The sequence below is a fragment of the Cotesia glomerata genome, linkage group LG5, assembly GCF_020080835.1.
Source record: "Cotesia glomerata isolate CgM1 linkage group LG5, MPM_Cglom_v2.3, whole genome shotgun sequence".
NCBI classification, from domain to species: Eukaryota; Metazoa; Arthropoda; class Insecta; order Hymenoptera; family Braconidae; genus Cotesia; species Cotesia glomerata.
Genome location: NC_058162.1, coordinates 23,891,306 through 23,917,976, shown reverse-complemented (window position 1 = coordinate 23,917,976; position 26,671 = coordinate 23,891,306). Strand labels below are relative to the sequence as shown.

The following is a 26,671-nucleotide window of genomic DNA, read 5'->3' as shown; positions in this document are numbered from 1 at the left end:
CAGTCACGTATATAAGACCCACCGAGCAAACAACGCCACCGTCCATCTTACGGTAAAGAGCCATATCAAAGCAAATTTTAAGGGAGTTGGGAAAGAACGGATAGGGGAAAGGGGGGGGGGACCTACTCAGTGAGAATTTTTCCGTAATTTGGAGAATTAATATATATATATATATATATATATATATATATATATATATATATATATGTATGTATATATATATATATATATGTATGTAATATATAAACATATATATATGTATATATATATATATATATATATATATATGTATATGTATGTATACATATATATATATATATATATATATATATATATATATATATATATATATATATATATATATATATATATATATGATATTTGTGAAATATATGAATATATAAAATATACAAATATATGAAATATATAAAAAATTGATATGGGTAATCAAATGAAAGGTCTTAATGAGTGTAACATCGGGATGAGCTTATATCTTTAAAAATGTCAATAGTTTACAAGATACAAGGTCATTTCTTAATTATGAATCTAATTCCTCTTAATAATATAGATTATAAAAAAAATATAAAAAAAAACTACTTATACTAATTTTCCACAAAATTTATAGGGGTAAGTATATAATACACTTATAAACAAGTGTAGGTAGTTATTATTATTAGGGTATAGGGATGGAGTTAAAGATCAGTAGCAAAGCAGTAGAAGCATAAGCATAAGCAGAAGTAGAAGCAGCAGCAACATCAAAACGTGATCGTGTGTAGTTGATCGAGTACTTTGTAGTCGAGTAGTATCAAGAGGGGTTTGTCGACTACTACTTTCGCCTGCCTTGCCTTGATCAACTAAACCGACTACCTCATACTCAGTCTCTTCAAGTCCTTTATGCGACACACATCATTTTACTCAAGTACTTGGATCACCACGACATCATTTATTATTTTATTGGCTATTATCGATTTATTGATCATTAACTATTAACTTTCGGGTGTTTTGTCCGCCAATTGCTTCTGAGGACTAATAACTACTGAAATGTTGATGATTAATTTACGGCTGGTTATCGTGACTATTATTCTGACGCAGCGCAAGTATCTCAGTGCTAGGGGTGAAGATGCCTTACAAATTCGGCAAACCTTTAATTCTAATAATAATAATAATAATAATCGACGTGATAGTATTAACAAAACGGATATGTTGTATCCTGAACATCAAATACCTGCTGTTATTCAACCTGGAAATATATCCAAGTAAGTTTTTAATTATTTATAATTTTTAGCATTAATTTTATGTTAAAAAATTTTTTTAAATTTTTTAACTAGTGTTAATTTTGAAAAAATAAAATATTTTTAAAAACTTAATGAAAAATTTTGGCTTTACAAAATTGGATATTTTTTTACACGCTAAGGAAAAAGTTTATTTAAAAAATTAATATTATTAGAATTCTTAAAAATTCTTTATCCTCAAATAAATTTCAAATTAATTTTTTTCTTTTAAATTAATTTAATATTTAAAAATTCACTTAAAATTAATAAAGAAAATTTTTTAACAAATGTTAATTTTGGAAAAATAAAAATATTTTTAAAAAAATGTGAAAATTTTTTCTTGACAAAATTGGATTTTTTTTTTAAAGTAAAAATTTTATTTAAAAAATTAATATTATTTGAATTTTTTAACATTTTTTATTATTTTCAAAATTGAACATAAATATTTCAAATTAAAATTTTTTTAATTAATTTAATATTTAAAAAATTCCCTTAAAATTATTAAACAATATTTTTTAACAAGTGATTTAAAATAAAAATAAGTGTGATAAATATTTCAAAAATATGCTTAAAAACTTACTAAAAATATTATTAAAAAAAATTAATTTTTCAAATAAACTACTACTTTAATTTTCACAAAATTTTTCACTCTCAAAATTAGACAAAAATTTTATATTTCAAATTACTTGATAAAAAATTTTAGTTAAATTTATACTTAATTTTAAATGATAAATTTTTTTTATTTCTTCACAATAATATCGTAACTAGCCGAAATTTTCGATTACTATCATCTATTTTTGTATTTAAATAATTTAATTTATCTACAAATTAATCATGATTGTTTTCCGAATTTTATCAAATTTTTATATTAACATTTCTTCTTAAATAATTCATTTTTGGTCATTTCCTTTCTATTAAAAATATAGAAAGAAGAAACTATTTTTTACAAAGTTTCATTTTCTTCTTTTAGTACAAATTATATCAAATTCTATAATTAACACTTAATTAATTAAATAATACCTGTCGCCTGTACCAAAAAATCGATGTATATTTTCAATTTTTGTTAATTATTTAGTAAAAATTACATATACTTCAACATATATGAAGAATTTTCTTCTAAATAATAATAATGTCTGAAAATTGAATAAAATCTAACATTTTATAAAATATCCAACTTTAACCTCGAATAACTTTAAAAAAAGTAAATTTATCAAAAAATCATGAGACCTTTTTTGTAGAGCGTTTAATTTTCTACAAAAAATCTTCACACTTTTTGATCCGGTGCCTGTAAGACGAGATAGAAGCTTCCAAAAATTAAGAATGTATTTCTTCCCGTTATTTTAATAAAGAATATAAAATTTCAATTTTTTAATTCTAAAAATCAATATTAAGACTTAAAATTTTGACAAAATTTCCGATTATCATTTTTTTAATACACTTTAATAAAAGCATTTTAAAATTTTTTATCTTCATAATATTCTTCAGCAATCTAATTAATTATTGATAATTTTCTTCTAAACGATAACTTCTCTAAAAATTAAATAAAATGTGACATCTTATAAAATTTTATCAAACCTTTTTTGTAGAACTTTCAATTTTATACAAAAAATTTTTTCACACTTTCTGATCCGATGTCTGTAAAATGACATATAAGCTTCCAAAAGTTGATAATATATTTCTTCCCATGTTATCTTAATAAAAAATATAAAATTTCAATTTTTTAATTTGAACTTTGACAGAATTTTTATTTAAAAAAAATTTTAAATCATTTCTTTAATACACCGTAATAAAAGTATTTTACAATTTTTTATCGTCATAATATTCTTCAGCAGTCAAATAATTTATTAATAATTTATTTAAATTGTTGAAAAATAAGAAATTTGGTAAATTAAAAATAAATGTAACTCTGCACGCGTAGCCTTAATTCATCTCTTTTTCTTTTTTTCTTAGTAATTAAATTACCTTGTTAATTTAAAATAATCAAATACAGAAATTTTAGTTTATAGAGTTAAATTTTTACGTAAATTTCTCACTGTCAAAATTTTTAATTCTGTAAAAATTGAGTAACTCTGTTATTAGCTTTTTGGGCTATTGAATTTCAGTAAAGGCAAATAAATAAATAAATAAAAATTTCTTCTCGTGCAATAATTTATCAAAAATAATTCCAAAAAAATTAAAAAAAAAGATTTTTTTCCTGAAACAATAAAATATGAGAATCAATTTAGCAGATATTTAACATGTAAAATTGACATGTAGAAATTTAAAAAAATTATAAATGCTATTTTTTAAAAATAATTTTTTGGAACAAATTTATTTATTAAAATTAAAATTAAAAATTAAAATTAAAAATTAAAATTAAAAATTAAAATTAAAAATTAAAATTAAAAATTAAAATTAAAAATTAAAATTAAAAAATTATCAAGTGACAGCTGAATTTAATGTCACCAATAAAATCTATTGTATAAATAAATAAATAATAAAGTTATTACAATAAAGTGTATTACTGACTTAATAATTTAGCTAATGTACTAATGTAAGTAACCGCGTGGCTGGTATGACAGAATTCACGGCGCGTGTGTAAACTCGTCTGGTCTACGTTGCGCGGTGCTCGATTTAGCACATGGGGGTCGCGAACACCACGACCCCAGACGCCGCGACGCCGGCATTGTGTCTCCTCTCATCTCTTTACTTACACTTACACTTACTCTTACACAGATCCATAGAGATCTATCTCATCTTCATCTATATATACTTAAACTAAGCTCTGCAACGCTAATTTTACAATGGAACACACGTGCAACGGCAACGTCCTCAGTCCTCAGTCCAAAAAAAAAATAAATAAAGTTTTTTCAATTCTAAACTATTTTTCTTCTTTTTGTTTCTCCAATCAAAATGTCGCGCTGCCGCTAAGCTGGCTCACTGCCGGTACGCAATCACTCTTCCGCCAATCACGCCTTTGTCATCTTCTTCTTCTTCTTCTTCTTCTTCTTCTTCTTCTTCTTCTTCTTGTTCTCTATATTATAAATAAATTATTTATTATTTGTTATTTATTATTATTTGCTAAGGACTCGATTTTTAATGCAAAAACATGTGTACATGCATCCGTATATATAAGATAAACTCATACGAGGGATCTCGTGACCGAGGACCACCCAGTGCACGAGCTCAGCTCTTTCATCGGCTTATTAAACTAGGCCACGAGCCACGTATTTTAGTTTACTTTATTTATACGGTAAATGATACACTAAATTGTTTACTTTATAAACGCAAATGTTTTTTTTTCTTCTGGATTCAATGAAGATCATTCATTGATTCAAAAAATTTTTTTTTACTTTTGTAAATATGTGAAACTTTTTGGTTTGAGAAAATTCATATTTGAATCAAGAAAGCTAAGATTTTTTATTTTAATTAATTACTACCGCAATAGAGTCTGAATTGGCCTGACTTCATAGTAAAAAATTTTGCGTTATTGCGTCAAAAAATTTTATGTTAAAAATTTTTATGTTAAATATTTAACACTTTTTTGTGTTAATTCAACATTTTTCTGTGTTAATTTAACACAACAAATGTTAAATTTACACAAAAAAGTGTTAAATTTTTAACACAAAATTTTTTGACGCAATGACGCAAAATTTTTTACTGTGTTAATCTCAGCTATCTATATATATATATATATATATATATATATATATATATATATATATATATATATATAAAAATGAATCCTTATTTCTCTTGGTCATGCCATCACGCGTTAACGGCTGTACCGATTTCACTAATTCTTTTTTTGATAAGTTTGTTATTGTCAGGAGAAGGTTCGTATGAAAGAAAAAATTAAGAAAATTGCGCGGGAAATTAGAAAATTTAAGAATACTCAACCACCGTATAAAATCTATATCTATATTTATAAAAATGAATTGCTGGACCGATTTTGATAATTTTCTTTTGTACGTTATAGTTAAAAAATGGTCCATATAAAAAAAAAAACATTTGAAAAAAAATCGTAAATATTAGAAAATAGAAAAATTAAAAATTACAGTGCAGCCAACACGTAATCGGGAGGTTCTGGGTTTAAATCCCAATCCGAGCTATCTGGATTTTCTTACATCTTTATATATATATATTTCTTCTGTGCGTGTGTTTGTTACTGAACTCCTAAACGGCTGGACCGATTTTAATGGAATTTTTTGTGTGTCTTCCGGTGGATTCCAGAATGGTTTAGATTCACAATTCAGTCCACGGGAAAATTTTTATTTAATAGATTTTTTATTTATAAATTGTTGTTGACCTTGAGTATACCCACATGCACTTTTCATATATTTTATAAATATCATATATATAAGATATATGAAAAAATTCATGTGGGTACTCAAATGAAAGCTCTCGATGAGTATAAAATCAGAATGGGATTATATTTACGATAATGTTAATTATTGAGGAATGCCCATTGCATATTGTTAACTAATGATGTTTTTAACTACATATATATATATGTAATTTTTTATGTTTTCTAACTATTCCAGAAAAAAAAAAAATTTTTTTTAATTTAAATTTTTATCCAATGTTACGAATGTTATTCTATGTTATTTTTAGGTAGATTTCATAGAAATCAATCTTTTGCATTGGTCCTCATGTTGGAATTTACTCGGAATTTTGTCGTAATATCTCTTAACTAGTCGAGTAAAGCTCAAAAATAACGTTAGTTAAAAAATTTATATATGTATGTATATATATATTTATATATATATATATATATATATATATATATATATATATATATATATATATATATATATATATATATGTAATATAACGCAGGATGTTGCCGCGATTGTGTGTACAGTTCTTGACAGATCTAGATGAAATTTGTTACACATATTCTATAGATAATAACCTTGGATGAGTTCGAAGATGAGTGAAATCCATCAATAAGTTTAGAAATGGCAGTTCTTTAAAATTATTAAAATAGTGAAAATCACGTTTTCGGTGACTTCATTGATGTATAACTTTTGATTGAAAAGAGATACCTAATTTGTGACAAATTCATGTGAAAGCTCATGAAATTACCTTTAATTTGACGTATATAACATTGACATTTTGACCATTTTTAGTTATTTTATCAAAGTTAAGAGTTCTATTGAACCATTTTCAGGCAATGTGTAGTGCAACCGACTTATGAATGTTATTCTGTTGAGAATTCTCAACAGATTCTAATGAAATTTAGTATGCAAATTCTTTACACAATTAGCTTGCATGATCATTAAAATGAGTGAAATCCTTCGTTTAGTTTAGAAATAGTAGCTCTTCAAAATGATCAAAATAGTAAAAATTACGTTTCCGGTGACTTTATTTATGTATAACTTTTAATAGCAAAAAGATAGCTGATTTTTGATAAATTCATGTAAAAGCTTACAAAATTACTTCTAATTTGACGTATACAACGTTAACTTTTTGACAATTATTAGTTATTTTATCGAAGTTATTCACCACAAAAAAATTATTAAAATTACAAAAATTATAAAAATTGTGATTTTTGTAATTTTACTTCTGAACAACTTTTGATTGAAAAACGATAGCTCAATTTTAAAACTTTCACTTTAAAGTTGACACACAAAAATAACGAAAAATATGAAAACATACGATGGTTCGATTTGAAAATAATTAAAAGAAACTATACTTTCATTAATAAAAGTTTAAGTAATAATTATTCGACAAATTTTTTTTATAATTATTTATAATTACAAAAAATTGAAATCTACCTTCCATCTCGGGCGGAGCCAAATGGCTTACTTTTTTTATTCTGTATTTGTACTTTTACTTATCTAAAAATATTTATAAATTGTTAATTTAGCGCCTCTCTCATTGCTGTAAGAAAGACTTATGTACTTTTAAAAAGCAATTAAATAAATAATAAATAATAATATTAATACTTTAATTAATTGAGGAGCTGATTTTCAAAAGGGTTTCTTTTCGTATTTTAAAAAAGCAGTTTGTTGAACTTTTAATTATTAATTACTCCGAGAATTACAAAGATTTCTAAATGAAAATCGAATTGTAGCTTCATAACCGATAACACTTTATAGCTAAATTAAAAAAGTTCAATAAAAATATTTATAATTGAAGATAACCAGTTTTTTGTCTCGATTTATCAAAAATGAAAAGATACCCTTTTGAAACTCAACTCCTCAATTGTTTTAAGAAATTTTAAGGTAATTTTTTAGATAAGATAAATTGCACGACTCATGATGCGAAGCATCAGAGAATGCTTTACGATCGAAAAATTTTTTTCACCTCATTTTGGCGGCTATTTTTATTATTATAGTCTTGTTAGTTCACGGAATTAAGATATTTTGCATACTATTGTCGAGATAATTTAATGGAGATTAATTTCATACTTTTTAAAAATTTATTTACTGCAATAGAATTGGAAAAAAACACCAAAATAGGTCAAAAAATTTTCCTGTCCGTCATGTGTGAAACCCGAAAACACTGTAACTTGTGAAAAAATCCATTATTTGAGTTAAATTTTTTTTTTTTTAATTCTAATCGACGATTGTAGGTCACTGAATTTGAATGATTAATTAATTCAGTGTCGTCTAATTGCAATTAATAAAAAACGAAAACTACAAGACTGTATATCTATATATATCCATGTAAAATTAACATGGATGGTGATATCCACAGATTCGGTAGAATCTGGCGCCAAGTTCCGTTCAAATCCGTTGTAAACGGAGCGCCAGACTACCGACTGTGTTTACTGTAAGCAGAACGGTATTTCGAGGTTGCAAAATTTTATTTAATTATATGGTTCTCCTTTTTCCAAAATGATATATTATAAAAGTAATTTATACTTTATTTTACTGTTATTAATTAATTATAATCAATTATAACACTTAATTCGCTTAAAATTATTAAATTTTATCAGCACAAACTGTAGTAAGCCCAGAAATTTCGATCCTGACTTTTTTTCGATGGGGAATATCAGCGCCACAGACTAGATAAAATAAAAATGTGTAGTAATCCTTCCTATAGACACGCAACTACAGTAAAAAGTGATTCATAGCTTGCATCTATGGCCGCCAGGGTGCACTGGAATTACATCTACATAAACTGTAGCTTCAAGGGGATAGTTTGCAGTAAAAAATGCAGTCAACCCGAGATTTAAGTTGTTATCAATTGTAAATTTTCATTATAATTACAAAAAATACTAAAATCCGAACAAAAACAGTTTCACTGTAAAAAAGTCGCGCCAAGTCCACGTTCATAAGACTATTAGGAAAAAAAAATTTTTTCTTTACAAAAGATACAAAATAAAAAATTAAAAATCCGAGTAACCGATATGATTGTTTATGATTTTCGGAAATTAAAAAAAATTTTATTGTAAATTTAAAAATTAAAAAAAAAATTTTAGAACGTACTTGGTGTGCGTCATTGTGTATTTCAATTTTTTTAAAGTCCTAGTAAATAGATTTTACGAATTTCATTAAAAGTAAAATATTTTGCAACCGCGTACACTAAATACGTTCTAAAATTTTTTTTTTAATTTTTAAATTTACAATAAAATTTTTTTTAATTTCCGAAAATCATAAACAATCATATCGGTTACTCGGATTTTTTAATTTTTTTATTTTGTATCTTTTTGTAAAGAAAAAAAAAATTTTTTTTCCTAATAGTCTTATGAACGTGGACTTGGCGCGACTTTTTTACAGTGAAACTGTTTTTGTTCGGATATCTATATCTATAGATATTATGTACATTTTATTCCACCAGGGGCGCTTGTGTAGTACCTTCCTACTACAGCTGTTTTTTCGGCAATTAATTTTGAACGACTTAAGGTAGTACCCTCGCCAAAGTCGTTTTCTTAGGATTTTTTTTTAATTTTGGCAGATTAATGTTCATATAATTCTGCGTCGATTGGCGCAATTTGAGAATTTTTGACCATCTAGTTTCCGAGATATTTAATTTCAAAGTTTGAGTTTTGAACGCTCTTATACATTACAGTATACGGGATATCGAAAAATTTACCTACAAACATTTTTATATCTTAGAAACTTTTCTTAGGATCTTTTTAAAAAACTAGAGTAACGTTAACTAACAACTAAACAATTAAAAAAAAAAAAATTCATTGATAATTACCACACAGTTTCAGAGATATTTAGTAATAAGTAATTAAAAATTTACCAGACTTTAGCCGAGGAGGGGATACGTTAATAAAGCTCTGGCAACAGCGCAAGTTTTGTAAGCCGCGAAAGAAGTATGAGATGCGCATGCGCTGACAAATTTGAAAAGTTTAATTTACGTTAGGTGTAATATTATAGTTATTAATTTTATTTATTTAAAAAAAAAAAAAACTATGATTATTTTATGAAAATAAGTATTTTTTTATGATACTAAAGTTAGTCGACATTTTTAATTTTTTAATTTTTTTTTTTTAATAATTAAATAAGAAAAAAAAATTTTTTTTTATATTGCATTTACAGTTTTTGAAGTTTTTTTCAAGTGAAATTTTTTTTTATTTTTTTGTTATCATTTTTTCAATAAAAAAAAATTCTAAAAATTTTTAAATGTTGGCTGAATTAATTTTAATTTTTTTTTATATTTATTAAAAATTCAAAAAGTTAACAATTTTAATATAATAATATATATTAATCTTTCATAAGTTATAAAAATAATAGTCAGATGAAATAATAAAAAATACTTAAATTTAAAATCAGTTAATACATATAAACACAAAAATTTAAGGTATTACCCTCGCGACTTCAGTCGTCAAAAGTTTATGCTAGAGTATACGGTACACATACCGGATAGTCATTATTGACAAGCCTAAAACTTTTTGCTGTTTATGTACTTATTTCAGCCAATCACGAACGAGAAACTGATCGTTTGAAAAATCTGGCAACACTGCGTGAGCATTAAGATATTTTATAGTGGTTATACTGTAGTGTTTTGGACTAGCTGCAGACTAACCTCTGTTTTGATACATGCTTTTATTTATTTATTTACATACATTTATTTGGAAATATAGTAACAATGTCTGAAAAATCGACTTATAAAAGACGATTCATGAAAAAAAGTCCTTGAAAAACGACAGAAATCTCTAGCACGTATGCAAATAACTATACAAATAACAAATAGAAAAAAAATAATTTACAATATTGTTTTGTTTTTTCAGAAAAATAAGTAATTAAGGTAGTACCCTCGCCAGAGTCGTTTTCTTAGGATTTTTTTTTAACTTCGGCAGATTAATATTCATATAATTATGCGTCGATTGGCGCAATTTGAAAATTTTTGACCATTTAGTTTCAGAGATATTTAATTTCAAAGTTTGAGTTTTGAACGCTCTTTTACATTGCGGTATACGGGATATCGAAAAGTTTACCTACAAACATTTTTATATCTCAGAAACTTTTCTTAGGATTCTTTTAAAAAACTAGAGTAACGTTAACTAACAACTAAACAATTTTTTAAAAATAATTTCATTGATAATTACCACACAGTTTCAGAGATATTTATTAATAAGTAATGAAAAATTTACCAGACTTTAGCCGAGGAGGGGATACGTTAATAAAACTGTGGCAACAACGCAAGTTTTGTGAGCCGCGAAAAAAATATGAGACGCGCATGCGCTGGAAAATTTGAAAAGTTTAATTTACTTTAAGTGTACCATTATAGTTATTAATTTTATTTATTTAAAAAAAAAAAGTAACAATGGTTATTTTATGAAAATAAGTATTTTTCTATATTTATAAAAATTCAAAAAGTTAATAAGTTGAATATAATAATATATATTAATCTTTCATAAGTTATAAAAATAATAGTCAGATGAAATAATAAAAATACTAAAATTTAAAATCCGTAAATACATCAACATAAAAAATTCAATTACTGATTTTTCTGAAAAACAAAACAATATTGTCAATTATTTTTTTTCTATTTGTTATTTGCATATTTGCTAGTGATTTCTGTCGTTTTTCAAGGACTTTTTTTTATGAATCGTCCTTTATAAGTCAATTTTTCAGACATTGTAATTATATTTCCGAATAAATGTATGTAAATAAATAAATAAACGCATGTGTCAAAACAGAGGTTAATCTACAGTTAGTCCAAAACACTACAGTATAACCACTATAAAATATCTTAACGCTCACGCAGTGTTGCCAGACTTTTCAAACGATCAGTTTCTCGTTTGTGATTGGCTAAAATAAGTACATAAACAGCAAAAAGTTTTAGGCTTGTCAATAATGACTCTAAAGTATATATGTACATACACTCTAGCACAAACTTTTGACGACGGAAGTCGCGAGGGTACTACCTTAAAATAGTATTTTCTTCCATGTAAAGAGTAAATTGTAACGTTTAAATGGTAAATATTATAAAGTGAAAAGTAAAATCACGAATTTACTGTTTGAAATGGTAATTTTTAGCAGTTGATCATTACTTATTATAAATCGACTGTTATTTATTACAGTTTAGTTTTTTCCGTGTAACCGCACTTCATGCAGCCAGTATTTATTCTTTATCGAAGTAGATTAGAGTTTAAAGATTGATAATCGCTGTTCGAAAGGTGTAATAAAATATATTGTAGGTGATATGAAGTTCACCGGGTCAGCTAGTTTTATATATAAAAAAAAAGAAATTATTTCTTCTTTAAAAAAATTGTCTTGAATTAAGAATTCATTCAAGAATCTCAAATTTTTCTATTAAAAAAAAAAAGTCAAATGACTTTCTTAAATAAAAATATATCTCAAAGTTTTTTTTGATAAATTTGTCCCTTGATTCAAAAAAATTCAATTTCTTTAATAAGAAGTAATAAGAAAGAAAATATTTGAACCGAATTTTCTGAAATTAAAATTAATTATAATATTTATAAAATATAATAAAATGTAAGTAGTAAATAATTAAGTTACTTAATTTGATTATTATCTGCAAAGTAATGTCGTACTGGATCCAGCTGATGTACTTTTAGGTTTTACTATCTCAGTCACAGAGACGGGCATCCTCTTACACTTATTGTCACACCCTGCAGTGGAGCTATTGAGTGGACTGTCAACTGCCTCGAGGCACCACCGGATAATCGACAAGGTGAAGCTGAATGTAAGTTTTATTTACATACTTACTTTTTACAACTCAGATAAAAGATAAATTAAGAAAGCTTTTTGCGAAATAAATCTAGTTACTTTTAATCGCTGTGAGTTTATAATTTATCTGGAGATTCCTTAGTATATATTAATTAATTATAATTAATAAATATATTCATCAATAATTATTGATGAAAAATTATAAATATTTCGCGCGTGAAAAATTAAAAGAGCGCACAAAATTATTTTTTGCCATTTTTTGTTTAACTTTTAAACTTTAGATAAGCATTTTAATAAATTGCTCATAAAAAAAATTATAGCTGACATTTAACAATTTTAAAAATTCATTTTTTTTAATTAATTACAATAAAAAAAAAAAATTATTTGGGAAAATTCTTATAATTCTTTTCAATTTCTTCTTTTGAAATTTTATTATTTAATTTTTTTTATAAAGTTAGCCGAAGTTTTTAATTTTTTTATTTATTAAATTGGAACAAAAAAATATTTTTTAAAAATTGCAATTAAAGTTTCTTAAAAATAAAATTTTTTTTAAATAATTTTTTCAATAAAAATTTTTAAATGTCGGCTAAATTAATTTTCATTATTTTTTTTAGTACAATTTATTTTTTATTAATTTCAAAAATTAAAAAAATTGTTAAATGTCTATTAAATTTAATTTTTAAATGAAGTTTTTTTCAACTTAATTTAAAAAAGAAGAAATGTGTCAAAATTTAATAAAAGTAGAACTAACTAATAAAAATAAAAATAGTTAATAATTAAAATTAATAGTTAATAATAATGATGATAATATATACTTGAGTAAAATGAATGAACATATCTGTACTGACAAAACAGCAGCAGCATTGACACGATGGCCAGTAAACGCACTTATACCGGGATCACCGTTATTCAGCTACCAGGGCGACGAGGCGCAAAACTTTACGATCCCGCGAGTCCGTGCGGGACTTTACAGACTTGAGATAAAAACTAAAGATGTAACTACCGATGCCAACATTCTTGATAGATCGCCGAAGACGGTCTTGCTCTACGCAACCTCCAGTGCTCTGGACCATCTCCCGGTCTCTTATGAGAGCTCTCGCGGGAAACGACACCGCGCACTTAGATTTCAGCCAAGAAGAAATCGACGTCGGCTTACTGTTTCCTGGAGTAAAAGGTATTTTTTTTTAAATAATAATAATAAATTTATTATAAATATTGATAATAATGATTTTTTTAAATTATCATTATTATTATTCCTATTATAAAAAATTGGAAACTGTTAAATTGATAATAATTAATAAAATTAAAATTAGCAAAAACTTCATATTTTTATCATTATTAATTATTAATTTATTATTAAAAGTAAAAAAATATTTTTAAAAAATTACACTTAAAATTATTAAAATTTCTTAATATCAAATTTTTTCTTTCAATTTTTTTCAATAAAAAAAACTAGCAACCTTGCAGTCACTATGTGACTGCCGTGACTTGTGAACTATAAATAAATAAAATTTTGATTTATTAAATAATGACTTATTAAATTGCACTTTACTTTCTTAACTATTGACGTTTTTGAAGATATAAGCTCATCCTGATGTTACACTTATCAAGAGCTTTCATTTGAGTACCCACATGCATTTTGATATATTTTTCATATATATGCATATATACATATATATATAATATATATAAATATATGAAAAAATTCATGTGGGTACTCAAATGAAAGATCTTGATGAGTATAACAACGGGATGAGCTTATATCATTAAAAATGTCAATAGTTGACAAGATACAATGTAATTTCTTAATTATTGACATTTTTTAAGGTATAAACTCATCCTGATGTTACACTCATCAAGAGCTTTCATTTGAGTACCCACATGCATTTTGATATATTTTTCATATATATGCATATATACATATATATAATATATATAAATATATGAAAAAATTCATGTGGGTACTCAAATGAAAGATCTTGATGAGTATAACAACGGGATGAGCTTATATCATTAAAAATGTCAATAGTTGACAAGATACAATGTAATTTCTTAATTATTGACATTTTTTAAGGTATAAACTCATCCTGATGTTACACTCATCAAGAGCTTTCATTTGAGTACCCACATGCATTTTGATATATTTATCATATATACATATATACATATATATAATATATATAAATATATGAAAAAATTCATGTGGGTACTCAAATGAAAGATCTTGATGAGTATGATAACGGGATGAGCTTATATCATTAAAAATGTCAATAGTTGACAAGATACAATGTAATTTCTTAATTATTGACATTTTTTAAGGTATAAACTCATCCCGATAGCATTTTTCATATATTTAATATATATGGTATTTGTCAAATATATAAATATATAAAATATATGAAAAATTGATGTGGGTACTCAAATGAAAGGTCTTGATGAGTGTAATGTCGGGGTGAACTTATATCCTTAAAAATGTCAATAGTTCACAAGATACAAGGTCATTTCTTAATTATGTATCTAGAGATAGAGACTCCTGGACACAAAATTTTTCTTAATCTCTTAATAATATAGATTACAAAAATTTTCAGATGCCAGCTAATTTAATTTTCATCATTGATTTCAGTGTTAAATGTAATTTTATAAATATTACTTTCTACAAACTATTAAAATAAAATTCAAAACTTTCATAACAAACTAAAAAAAAAAAATTAGGAAAACGGTTGACCTTAAAGGCCATCCCTGCAACTTCCCGCTAACTCCATACCTAAACGCTCAACATTTCACTTAATTTGTTTTTGAGCTCTTCGAGCTCAATAGTACAATTTCTGCGTTATTTTGAGTTCTCCAAGCTCAAAGAGATAGCTTCTTTATGCTTTTGAGCTCTTCGAGCTCAAAAGTCTGATAGCAGTTTGATGAAACACTATTTTTTTAATTTTCAAACCGCAATAACTTTTGAATGAATGAAGCGATTTTTCCGCGGTTGGCATTCAACGCAGTTTTTGAAGCCTCATAACGAATTTTTAAGTTTAAATCGATCGAACGAGGAATTTCGAAGTAATTCCAAAAAAACACTTTTTTTGAAATTATTCGTTTTCGATAACTCTCGAACGAATCAACCGATTTTGACGGGACTGGTGGCAATCAACGTGGTTTTTCAAACTTAAGAGCGGAATAGTTTTTGGAATTAATCGGTGCAACCGTTTAGAAGTTATTCCAAAAAAACGATTTTTTGAAAATTTTATTTTTGAGATTTCTCAAAATCTAGCGAACCGAATTGATTCAAATTTTCACGAAATTTAATGGCAATGATACTCTTTGGATCTCCGCCTATTTTGATCCGATCGGTCAAGCCGTTCAAAAGTTATAAGAAGTTTACACGCATACACATTTTTAAAATATCAAAGTATGAACATGTTACTCAATATTATACTGAGTTTCGTTGGCTGACACTTAGTTCTAGGCGTAAATTTTTCTTATCGTGTCTTATTTATAAAGCATTGTATCTTAATCAAAAGCCTCTAATTAGGCGAGACTTAGAAATTCTTGAGCCTCGCCTACGCCGAGGAGATATTCGTCAAGACTATCTTGAGTTACCGGTTTATCATTCAGCGAAGTATAAAAAATCATTCTTGATATCTGCGTTTAAAATCTGGAATCAATTACCAGCTAATTGTACGACGTTGCCAACGTTTATGGAGTTTCGAACTGCTTGTTATGAATATTTTTTACAATCTGATAGATCATAATATGTATTCATTGTATTAGAATTTAGTGATGATTGAGTGATTGAGTGACTGAGTGTTTAACACACTACATTATATATACTACTTTATATATTATATTAAGATTTTTTGTATCAATTTTGGATGGCCGCAAGGAGTTTCGACTTCATGGCCAATTAAATAAATAAATAATAATACACACACACACACACACACACACACACACACACACACACACACACACACACACACACACACACACACACACACACATACATACATACATACATACATACATACATACAGCCGCACGCACGGAATAAAAATCCTATGAAAAATTACTATAGTAACATCGTAATCCAGGACTAGACTTTCAGTATCTCGATTTTTACGATGCTGCCGTCTACAGAATACAATTTGAATTATTGAAAATCACGATGTTATTTAGTAAATTTTTTTTCCGTAAGAGCAAGTGAACAAGGACGCATACTATACGTTTTAATAAAAGAGAGACAGACATAAATATTAGGTGACGGAATGGTAGTTACGGACAATGTCTCGGATAGCTTAACTGGTAGAGCCTTTGGCGCGTAACCAAATGATCCGGGTTCGAGTCCCGGTCTGGGCTGTCTGAATTACTTTTTCGGTTACCGAAAAAATTCCTACTGAGTAAGGTCCCTCCTCCCCCCTTTATCCTTTATTTCCCCAGTTCCCAAATTTGTCTTTAATGACAAATTTAGCTATAAATTATGGCAACAGAGTCTAGTAGTTTGCGACGCCACCACCGAAAGATGACCAACTACTGTAATGAGGGTCTTATTATGCGACTGAACAGAAACTTTAGATAATCCCTCCGATAGCGTGAGGGGATAAACCTTAGACGTGAGGCGAAGAGGACAACACCGGGTTCGATTCCTGGATGATACAGAATTATTTTTTCGGTGACCTAAACTTCTTTTTAATTTGAGTGATAGAAATTTATGATGTTGCATCGTATAAACTACGATGTTTGAGTTCTGGTCCGGCACTGCAATATCCTACACTAAAAATTACGATGTTTTCATTGTAATTTTTCGTACAATTTTCTTTCCGTGCGGACACCATCGCGGGAATAGTCAGGGAAGCTTCCTGTGACCTTAAAACGTCGAGATCTGATGAAAACTCAATTTTCGCAAAACGGGGTGAAACCAATAACTTTCCGAATTTTGAAAATCTTCGATTTTCTTAGCGGGAAGTTAAAAATTTTTATCATTATTAATTTTTTAATCAAACAATTATACTCTAACTTACTTAAAAAAATTTCAGCCATGTTGATCCGCATTCATCCAACTACTGTCTCGCAGTGACTTCTGGAGGCAGTCAGCACCCACCAACTCTCTGTGCAGCCCAAAATCTTCTAGAAACCCACTCCCGGCCGATAAAAACCTATGGTTCCTCCAGAGAACACCAGCACCGTGGCGATCCTGAGGGCCTGCATTGTTTTAACCAGACGAAGCTCACCCTTCATGGCCTGAAATACAACACCACGTATGACTTCACTCTTTATGTGGTTAGTATTTTTTATTTTCTATTTCTTGTATTGAGAAGAAGAGAAGAAGAAGAAGAAGAAGAAGAAGAAGAAGAAGAAATTGACTTTTCTTAAATTTGGATCTTAATTTCTCAAAGGTGAGCACGAGAAATAATGTTTCAACTCGAGTGTCCACGGAGTCATTCAAGTTCCGACGAACTCCAGCCCAGGTGTTGCGAACTGGTCGTTACGTCACCGCCAATTTGGGAAAATACGACGGATTCATGAATTTTCAGTACCAGCCTCCGCACAATGGATCTACGGAGTTTTATATTTTTCCTTGTGGAGGAGGAATTGTATGGGCTAAACTTCGGGGGCCATCTGGAGTTATCAAGGTAATTTAAGACAAAAAATTAGAGTCCACTTTATGATAATTGCACGTCTCAGAGCGCGAAGCGCGTGAGGTTGTGCTTTATACTCGACTCGTCAAGGTCAAGCAATTTTGTGATTTTTAAATGCCTCTAACACAACCATATTACACTTATACAATGATATAAGTAGATGTACACCGAAAAAACACTTAAATTAAACCATCTCTTACTTTCTAAAATCATTTCATGTTGCTATTTTGAAAAAAATTTTACGTGCCCGAGTAAAAACAGAATTCCGCCGCACCACCGCTGCACTACATCCATGACAATTTTGATTATTTTACAAGTGCCGCACTACCGCCGCACCAGCGCCGTGACAAGTAAATAAATTTCTATTCACCGCACCACCGCCGCACCACAGCTGTGACGCGCTCGGGTAAAAATAAAATTATTATTTTTTACGAAAAAATAATAAATTTTGTTCGACCGCCGCACCACCGCTGCACCATACCGCCGTTTGATGGTATATACATTGAAATAAAATATTCGTTCAGACGATCCAGGTTCGAACCCCATCACAGTTCAATTTTTAAAATTCTTTCAGAGTATTTCGATAGGCGTGCCGCTTCTGTACAACCCGAGGACAAAATTAAAAATCTACATCAACAATACGACTAAAAAAATCAATAATTTCGCGGTGCTTTGGCCTGATTTAAAAAAAATTTTTTTTTTTTAATATTAGACATTTGATTAAAAGGAGGTTGATCAATAGGTCTTAGATTAAGATTTCTAGTCGCATTATTTATTAATTAATTATTGCGTAATAAATTGATTATGATACCATTTTTTGTGAAAATGTAGGTATGATTTAGCATTGGTGCGGCGGTGGTGCAGCGGTGGTGCGGCGGTCGAACGAAATTTATTATTTTTCCGTAAAAAATAATAATTTCATTTTTACTCGGGTTAATACTAAATAAAATTTTTTTATATATTTAATAATATTGTTAAAAAAAGACTAAATGAATGCTATTACTGTCATTAATTAAATTTACAATTAATGTTTGGTAATTGAAGTATATTCTACTTGAATTTTTCAATCAATGTGCTTTAGTTATATAACTTTAATTTACCAGTTAAGTGTTTATTGTTTAAGTTTTAAAAATGATATTAATTTTATAATTGTAGTTTGTAAAAAAATGATTAATTATTATTTATCTCAAAATTTATTCGATAAACTGTGAGCATCATTTATTAAAAAATGAATTTGAACCATATTGAAATAAATTAAAATTACTTTCTTATTTCTTCATTTATTTACAAAACATTTTATTGATTTGTTGTATTTTCTTCAATTCGTAAATTTTTATTGCTTCTGTAAATATTATTATTAAAAATTTTAAAATCCAAATATTTATTTCTTCTTTATTTAATTTTTTTTTCTTCAATTCTATGTAATTGATTAAAAATGATAAATTTCTGTTAAAAAAATAAAAAAACTTAATATATTTATGTTTTTAGAAAATTTTCAATTTTCTATGTTAGAGATATTTATAAAAATTAAGTTAGACACCTAAGAATTAAAAAAATTTTTTTTTACTGACAAAATTATTACAAAATAGTTAAAAAAAATTTCTATTTATGAAAAACTTGAAAAACTATAAGTGAAATTTCTAAAAAAAATTTTTTTAATTATTTAATAAATGAAAAAATATCAAAAAATTAAAACGTCGGCTAACTTTAATATTATAAAAATTTCATATTAATTGAGGGTATATTTAATCAGTTAATAATAAAATAAAAATAAAATATTTATGAAAAGTTTGGAAAATCCAAAAGTGCACGCCTCATAACGCTCATTCATTTTTTAAGAAAAAAAATAACTGTGTAATTTATTAAAAAAAAAAAAAAATTATAATGAAGTAATTTCTTACAAAGTATTTTTTATTTTTTTTTTTAAATATCGGCGCCGTTTTTTCTTGTCATAAGCGCACGCAATCTTAAAAAATCTAGCTTGATCAAGTGGCGCCATAGTTTTCACGTGACAAATAAGAAAGTTCGTTTGGCTTTGTACGGTTGTATCGTAGTGAATTTTAATAAAAATTCAATTTAAAAAAAAGTACGTCAGCTAGGCCACTGATATGAAATACGGACCCAGTTCATCGAATTCTTAAACTAATAAAAAAGGTCCGGTCTTGAAATATCAATTTGTTCGGGAGTAATCGTTGGTACATCCAAAATGGGGTGACATCCGGACGTCCACCCGAGTAAAAATGAAATTATTATTTTTTACGGAAAAATAATAAATTTCGTTCGACCGCCGCACCACCGCTGCACGACCGCCGTTTGGCGGACTATTACGCCGCACGCTAAAAATTTACTCCCCCTAGCATCGCCGCACCACCGCTGCACCACCGCCGCACCAATGCTAAATCATACCTACATTTTCACAAAAAATGGTATCATAATCAATTTATCACGCAATAATTAATTAATAAATAATGCGACTAGAAATCTTAATCTAAGACCTATTGATCAACCTCCTTTTAATCAAATGTCTAATATTAAAAAAAAAAAATTTTTTTTTAAATCAGGCCAAAGCACCGCGAAATTATTGATTTTTTTAGTCGTATTATTGATGTAGATTTTTAATTTTGTCCTCGGGTTGTACAGAAGCGGCACGCCTATCGAAATATTCTGAAAGAATTTTAAAAATTGAACTGTGATGGGGTTCGAACCTGGATCGTCTGCATGGAAGTCTCGAACATTGCCAACTGCGCTGCAAGCCATAGCTAACCAAAAAAATTTAGTTAAGCTATTTGAATGATCAACAAATATTTTATTTCAATGTATATACCATCAAACGGCGGTATGGTGCGGCGGTCGAACAAAATTTATTATTTTTTCGTAAAAAATAATAATTTTATTTTTACCCGAGCGCGTCACAGCTGTGGTGCGGCGGTGGTGCGGCGAATAGAAATTTATTTACTTGTCACGGCGCTGGTGCGGCGGTAGTGCGTCACTTGTAAAATAATCAAAATTGTCATGGCTGTAGTGCAGCGGTGGTGCGGCGGAATTCTGTTTTTACTCGGGAAACCACAATTAATTTTATTAATTTATTGAATTTCTATTTCCAGAAAAAAGAAGTAATAGGACACGCTTCCTTAAGAGCTCCGTCCTTAGAACCAGGAAGCCGCTACACCCTGGGAATCTACGCAACTCCCCAGGAACTGACAAAAGTGTCTTCTGTAAAAGTTCTAGCCACGCCAGAGGGTTCCATCTTGTACCCCGAAGTAAGAACTCTGAAAGAGAAAAATTCTTGAACCAAGCAAATTATTTTAAAGAACTATCTTTTTGAATCAAGATGAAAAATTATTGAATCAAAATATACTTAAACTGTGCTTGAGAAAAAAGTCAAGTTTACTTTATTTTAATTTTGATATTTTGCTGACAGTGAAAGCAAGTTTTGTTACTGTTAAAATACGTATTGCTGTCGGGATTAAATTTTAACATTTTTCCCCACAACAATGTCAGATTCTTTACTGAAGAAATAAATTTATTAAGAGGAAAAATGCTTGTTTTTATTAAAGAAGAAATAAATTTTCAATTAGTAGTTAAGATTGAATGTGACTTTTGATAATTATTTACAAGTGGGGTCAACCCCATTTTGGGTCAAAACTAGATGAAAAATTAACATTTAAAAATTTTTTTTATACTTTTATATTTTATAAAAAATATGCAAAGAAAAAATAAAGATTTTGATAGCTTTTTTGTCTTCAAAAGTTTGAAAAAATGTTAGCTTTCATATTTTGGATGAAATTTCTATTTTATTTTTTTTTTATGTTTTTTATAATTTTTTTTTTTTTTTTTTTAAATACATAAAAAATATGAATAATTTAAAAAAAAAATTGATCAAATTAATAAAAAAAAAAAAAAAAAATTTCTATGGCCAAACAGAGCAGAATGGAGTTGACCCTACTTATAAATAATTATCATATTTCTTTTTTACAATTTTCTTCATAATAATTCACTTATTCAAAAATGAAAAAAATTATCCAGTGCTTATTAATTTTGAAATAATAATATTCTAATCAATTTATGAAACTAAAAAGAAGAAAAATACTTTTTTTTTTCAATAGAAAAAAAATTGATAAGTTAAATAATTTTTCTTCTTAAATGAAGACTATAAAACTCTTCAAAATAATTTTCTTGATTCAATAATTTTTCTCTTGAACCAAATAAATTTTTTTTTTTCAATATATAATTTTAATTGTACAAAAATGACTGATAATTATAATTACTAAGCAAAAAAAAATTTGTTGAAGCAGGTTCCCACAAAAAGTCTGCCGCGGGAGTATCGATCGCTCCGCAAGTGCCACGAAGTGACAGTCGGCGTAGAATCAGCGGGGGCGGCTAAGTACTGCGTCCTGGTACGGGAGTTACGAGGCTCGTCTGCCGCGGGGATCGCGAGCATACCTGACCAGTGTGGACTCCATCGACGACGCAGATCCGAGTACACTCTGGAGCAGTGCGAGGACAGGGCGAATCCTCCCGACAACCGCGCGCTCCTCTTCACCGTGAAAAGACTCCAGCCCGCGAAGGCTTATCTTCTTCAGATTACTGCCCAAATAAATGGCCAGTCGCTTTCATATCCGCTTATTGACGTACACACTCGGAGATGTCAGCTCTAATTAATTAATTAGTTGATTATAAACCTTGTACATATTTTAAAAACGTATGCATGTATATATCAAAGTGTGAATGATATTTCTTCTTTATCGCTAATGTGTAATGTATTTTTTTACTCCGTTGATCGTTACATCTAATTGAATAATAAACGATTTATTTATTTCATTTATTATTTAATCCAATTCATTGTGAAGATTAAATTATAAGTTAATAAATTTTTTATAAAAATTCAATTTGTTGGAATTTTTTTTTTTTGATTTTATAAATTATTCAGAATATTTTTAAGCAAATTATTTAGTTACTAAGTAAATTATATTTTTTATAAAAAATCAATTTGTCGCATTTTTTTTTATTATTTGGAATATTTTTAAGTAAATTATTTATTTTTTTTTAATGATAAGAACAGTTAATAATTAGTAGAAAAATATTGAAATTCATGTTAAAAGACCCAATTATTGACACTGGCCTAGTTATTGACACTTGCAATTTTATTTTAATTAAAAAAAAAAAACTAATCAACTTTGATAAATTGATAAATATAATTTTTGAATAATAAATTTTAAGATAATTGGTTTTTTGAGAATAGTTTAATTTTTTGATTAGAAAAAAATTGCAAGTGTCAAACAACTAGGCCAGTGTCAATAACTGGGTCTTTTACTTTAGTTCTTAAAAAAAGCGAAATTATAAAATGTCGATAATTTATAAACTGTAGAATTATTTTTTTTAATTTTCTTCCCAATACCTTCAAAATACTCTATTTGGTAGCCTCAATAATTAAAAATCATTTAATTATTTATGATTAATCAATTAATTTTACTAAAATTAACAGTGAAGTTAACCCATTAAATTTAAAATTCTTCTATTCTATAAAAATTATAAATTTTCTTAAAAATGTAATGAAAAATTAAATTTAAAAAAAAAATTTCTTCTTAAATTATCAAACAATAAATTTTAAGATAAATAAAAAATTTCTCAAATTTTGACAATTTTCACCAAAAAATTTTTTTCAACTCAAACACAATTTTTTGTACAACATAAATAATTAAAATAATAACTTGATAAAAGTTTTTTTCAAAAGTATTTACCGAATTATTAATTATTAAATTTTAATATTAATGAAAAATTTCTCAAATTTTGACAAAATTTTAATCAAAAAATTTTTTTTTAACTTAAACATTTTTTTCTATAACAAAAATTATCAAAATTGTAGCTTAATAAAACTTGAAAAAATTCTTCTCAAAAGTACCCGTGTAAAAAAAAATTGTCTTAAAATTGTCATTCGTTTAAGATCTTAAACGTGACACAAACCAAGACTATTTTAAGACTCTTTTAAGACGCCAAAAAAAAAAATTTCCGAGAGCAAATTTTTGAAATTTTGGTTCTCGAATTTGTTGTGAAAATTAATTTTTAGACAATTTTACGACTTTCTAACCGCAAAATTTTTAAGTAAGATGTTTTTAAATTGAATTTAAAATTGTTGAAAAATTATCATCCGACAATTTTAAGACTTTAGAAAATCTTAAAATAGTCTTAAAAAAATCTTAAAATCGTCTTGAAAAAATCTTAAAATAGTCTAAAAAAAATTATTAAAAATTTCCTTGCTATTTCAAGATATCACAATGACAACTCCGGAAAATTATTATGGAGCGTCTTTAAATTGTCTTAAAATGATCTTAAATTAGTCTTAAAAAAAATTTAGAGACTATTTTAAGATGAGCTAACAGCGACAGAGCCCGGGAACATTAAAACGGAACGTCTTAAAAAAGTCTTAAAATTGTCGGATGATAATTTTTTAACAATTTTAAATTAAATTTAAAAACATCTTACTCAAAAATATTGCGGTTAGAAAGTCGTAAAATCGTCTAAAAAATGTCTAAAAATTAATTTTCACAACAAATTCGAGAACCAAAATTTCAAAAATCTGCTCTAGGAATTTTGTTTTGGCGTCTTAAGAGAGTCTTACACGGAAAAAAATAAACTGTAATAAATAACAGTCGATTTATAATAAGTAATGATCAACTGCTAAAAATTACCATTTCAAACAGTAAAATCGTGATTTTACTATCTATATATATATAGGAGACTTTCTATAGATATAGATAGTCACTCATCACGATATCTCTGGAACTATAAGACCTAGAGACTTGAAATTTGGCAGGAATATTCCTTTTGCCAAGTAGAGGTCAGCTAAGAACGGATTTCACGAAATTCCACCCACAAGGGGGGTTGCGGGGGTGTTCACGAAAAAAAATTCATATTTTTCAATTATGGCTTTTAATAGTTCAAAACTTGGTCAGAATGTTTCAAATTACATTTAGAAATTTTTTCAAAACGAATTCTGTGACATTCCACCCCCCCTGGCGTGTCCATGCGTGGGCGTCAAATTAAGAAAAAATTCGTAAATTTCAATCTATAGCTATTAATACTTTGAAACATGGCCAGAATGCTTTTTTGGCGTTTTTGAGCTGTTAAGAATAAATTTAATTAAATTCTACCCCCACATGACCGTGCGTGGGCGTAAAATTAAAAGAAATTGTACCTTTTAATCTATAGCAGCTAAAGGATTGAAACTTGGCCAGATTGATTTTTTTGGAGTTTTTGAGCTGTAAAGAATGAATTTTATGAAATGCCACCCTCACAAATCCTTGCGTGGGCGTTAATTAAAAAATTATAAAATTCAATTCCTAAAGGATAATAAGAAGGCATTAAATATAAAAAAAATTAAAAATTTTTATATAAGGTAAAAGCCCTAATAGATGATCATGTACCATTATATGATCACTCTATGTATTTGTATACCTATATTTGTGAATATAGATATACAAATACACATATATTGTACGCCACGCGAAGCGGGCGGGTAACGGCTAGTTCACTATATAATATTTACCATTTTAACGTTACAATTTACTCTTTACATGGAAGAAAATACTATTTCAAACAGTAATATTCGCTATGTAAATGTCTAAAATGGTAAAGTATAATAATTAAGAATTCAGACTTTGGTATTTATCATTTTGTACCTAAAAAATGATCTTATGATATGTAAAAAGTATAAAATAAAGTTAGTAAATTTCTAATACAAGCAACGTCAATATTTACAAAGTAAAATAGTAAATTTTAAACGCAATGCTAAAAATCAAATTGTAATTATTGACTTGCTTGGACTGGTAAAATGTATATTTTAAAAGTATAATTTTTACTGTTTCAAATGTTAAATTCTCCCAGAGTGAGACCCCCTTCTCTTCCATTTGAGTTCCCCTTCTCCTCATAATATGGACTATATATTGAAATGGCAATTTTTAGTAGATTTTATAAAAATCTAACTATTGCAGCCGTCCTCATGGCGCAACTTTGAAAAAATTTAGTCGTTTTCTGACTCAGTTTGTCGAGCTGAGTCAGAAAATGTATATAGTTCAAAAGTTTATATATGTATGTATTTATATATATATATTTATATGATATAACGCGGCTTGTCAGCACGATAGCGTTTTCAATTTATAACCGATTCTTCTCAAACTCAACATGCTTTATCTATCGATCAAGACCAAGGTTAAGTTCGAAGATGAGCTTAATCGGGCGAGTAATTTGGAAATGACAGGATTTTGAAATTTTGAAAATCGTAAAAATTGATGTTTTTACTACTTCAACTTGATATAATTACTGATCGAGACAAGATATAAAAATTCGGTAAAATGCATTGTAAAGCTCTTTTAATAAGCTTCAATTTCCACTACTCAGAAGTGGTAATAGCCTCAATATTACTCCTTTTAGAATTCGTTTAATGAAACAGTTTTACTGTTGCAGCCGTTTTAGAATTATTGTCTGCATCATAGCTTAATCATGATGTAAATTCAATAATTACGATAATGATTAGTCTTTCGTGTAATGTTTTCAGGTAATTCGTCAGTAAATATGTCACAAATTAGTTCTATATATTGTTTTCTTCAATTAAAATTTTATCCGGTTTCAAACATCTGATTGATTTGCAAATTGTTGTTCCTAAGCAGTTATTTAAAATTAGGTCATTTATAAT

General features: G+C 27.4%; 1 protein-coding gene across 2 annotated transcripts; it reads left to right on the top strand.

Annotated features, from left to right (window-relative positions):
- Positions 1-668: 668 nt before the first annotated feature.
- Positions 669-22,761, top strand: LOC123265631 (protein NDNF). Of its 2 annotated transcripts, none has more exons than XM_044729448.1 (7): positions 669-1,256; positions 12,238-12,365; positions 13,205-13,523; positions 17,377-17,620; positions 17,737-17,973; positions 21,084-21,239; positions 22,272-22,761. In XM_044729448.1, the coding sequence occupies exons 1-7, from the start codon at positions 1,042-1,044 to the stop codon at positions 22,635-22,637; spliced, it is 1,665 nt and encodes a 554-aa protein (XP_044585383.1). In that variant the 5' UTR covers positions 669-1,041; the 3' UTR covers positions 22,638-22,761. The 2 variants fall into 2 exon arrangements, with proteins under 2 accessions (XP_044585383.1, XP_044585384.1); XM_044729449.1 differs by having other exon boundaries at positions 671-1,256; positions 22,275-22,760.
- Positions 22,762-26,671: the final 3,910 nt, after the last annotated feature.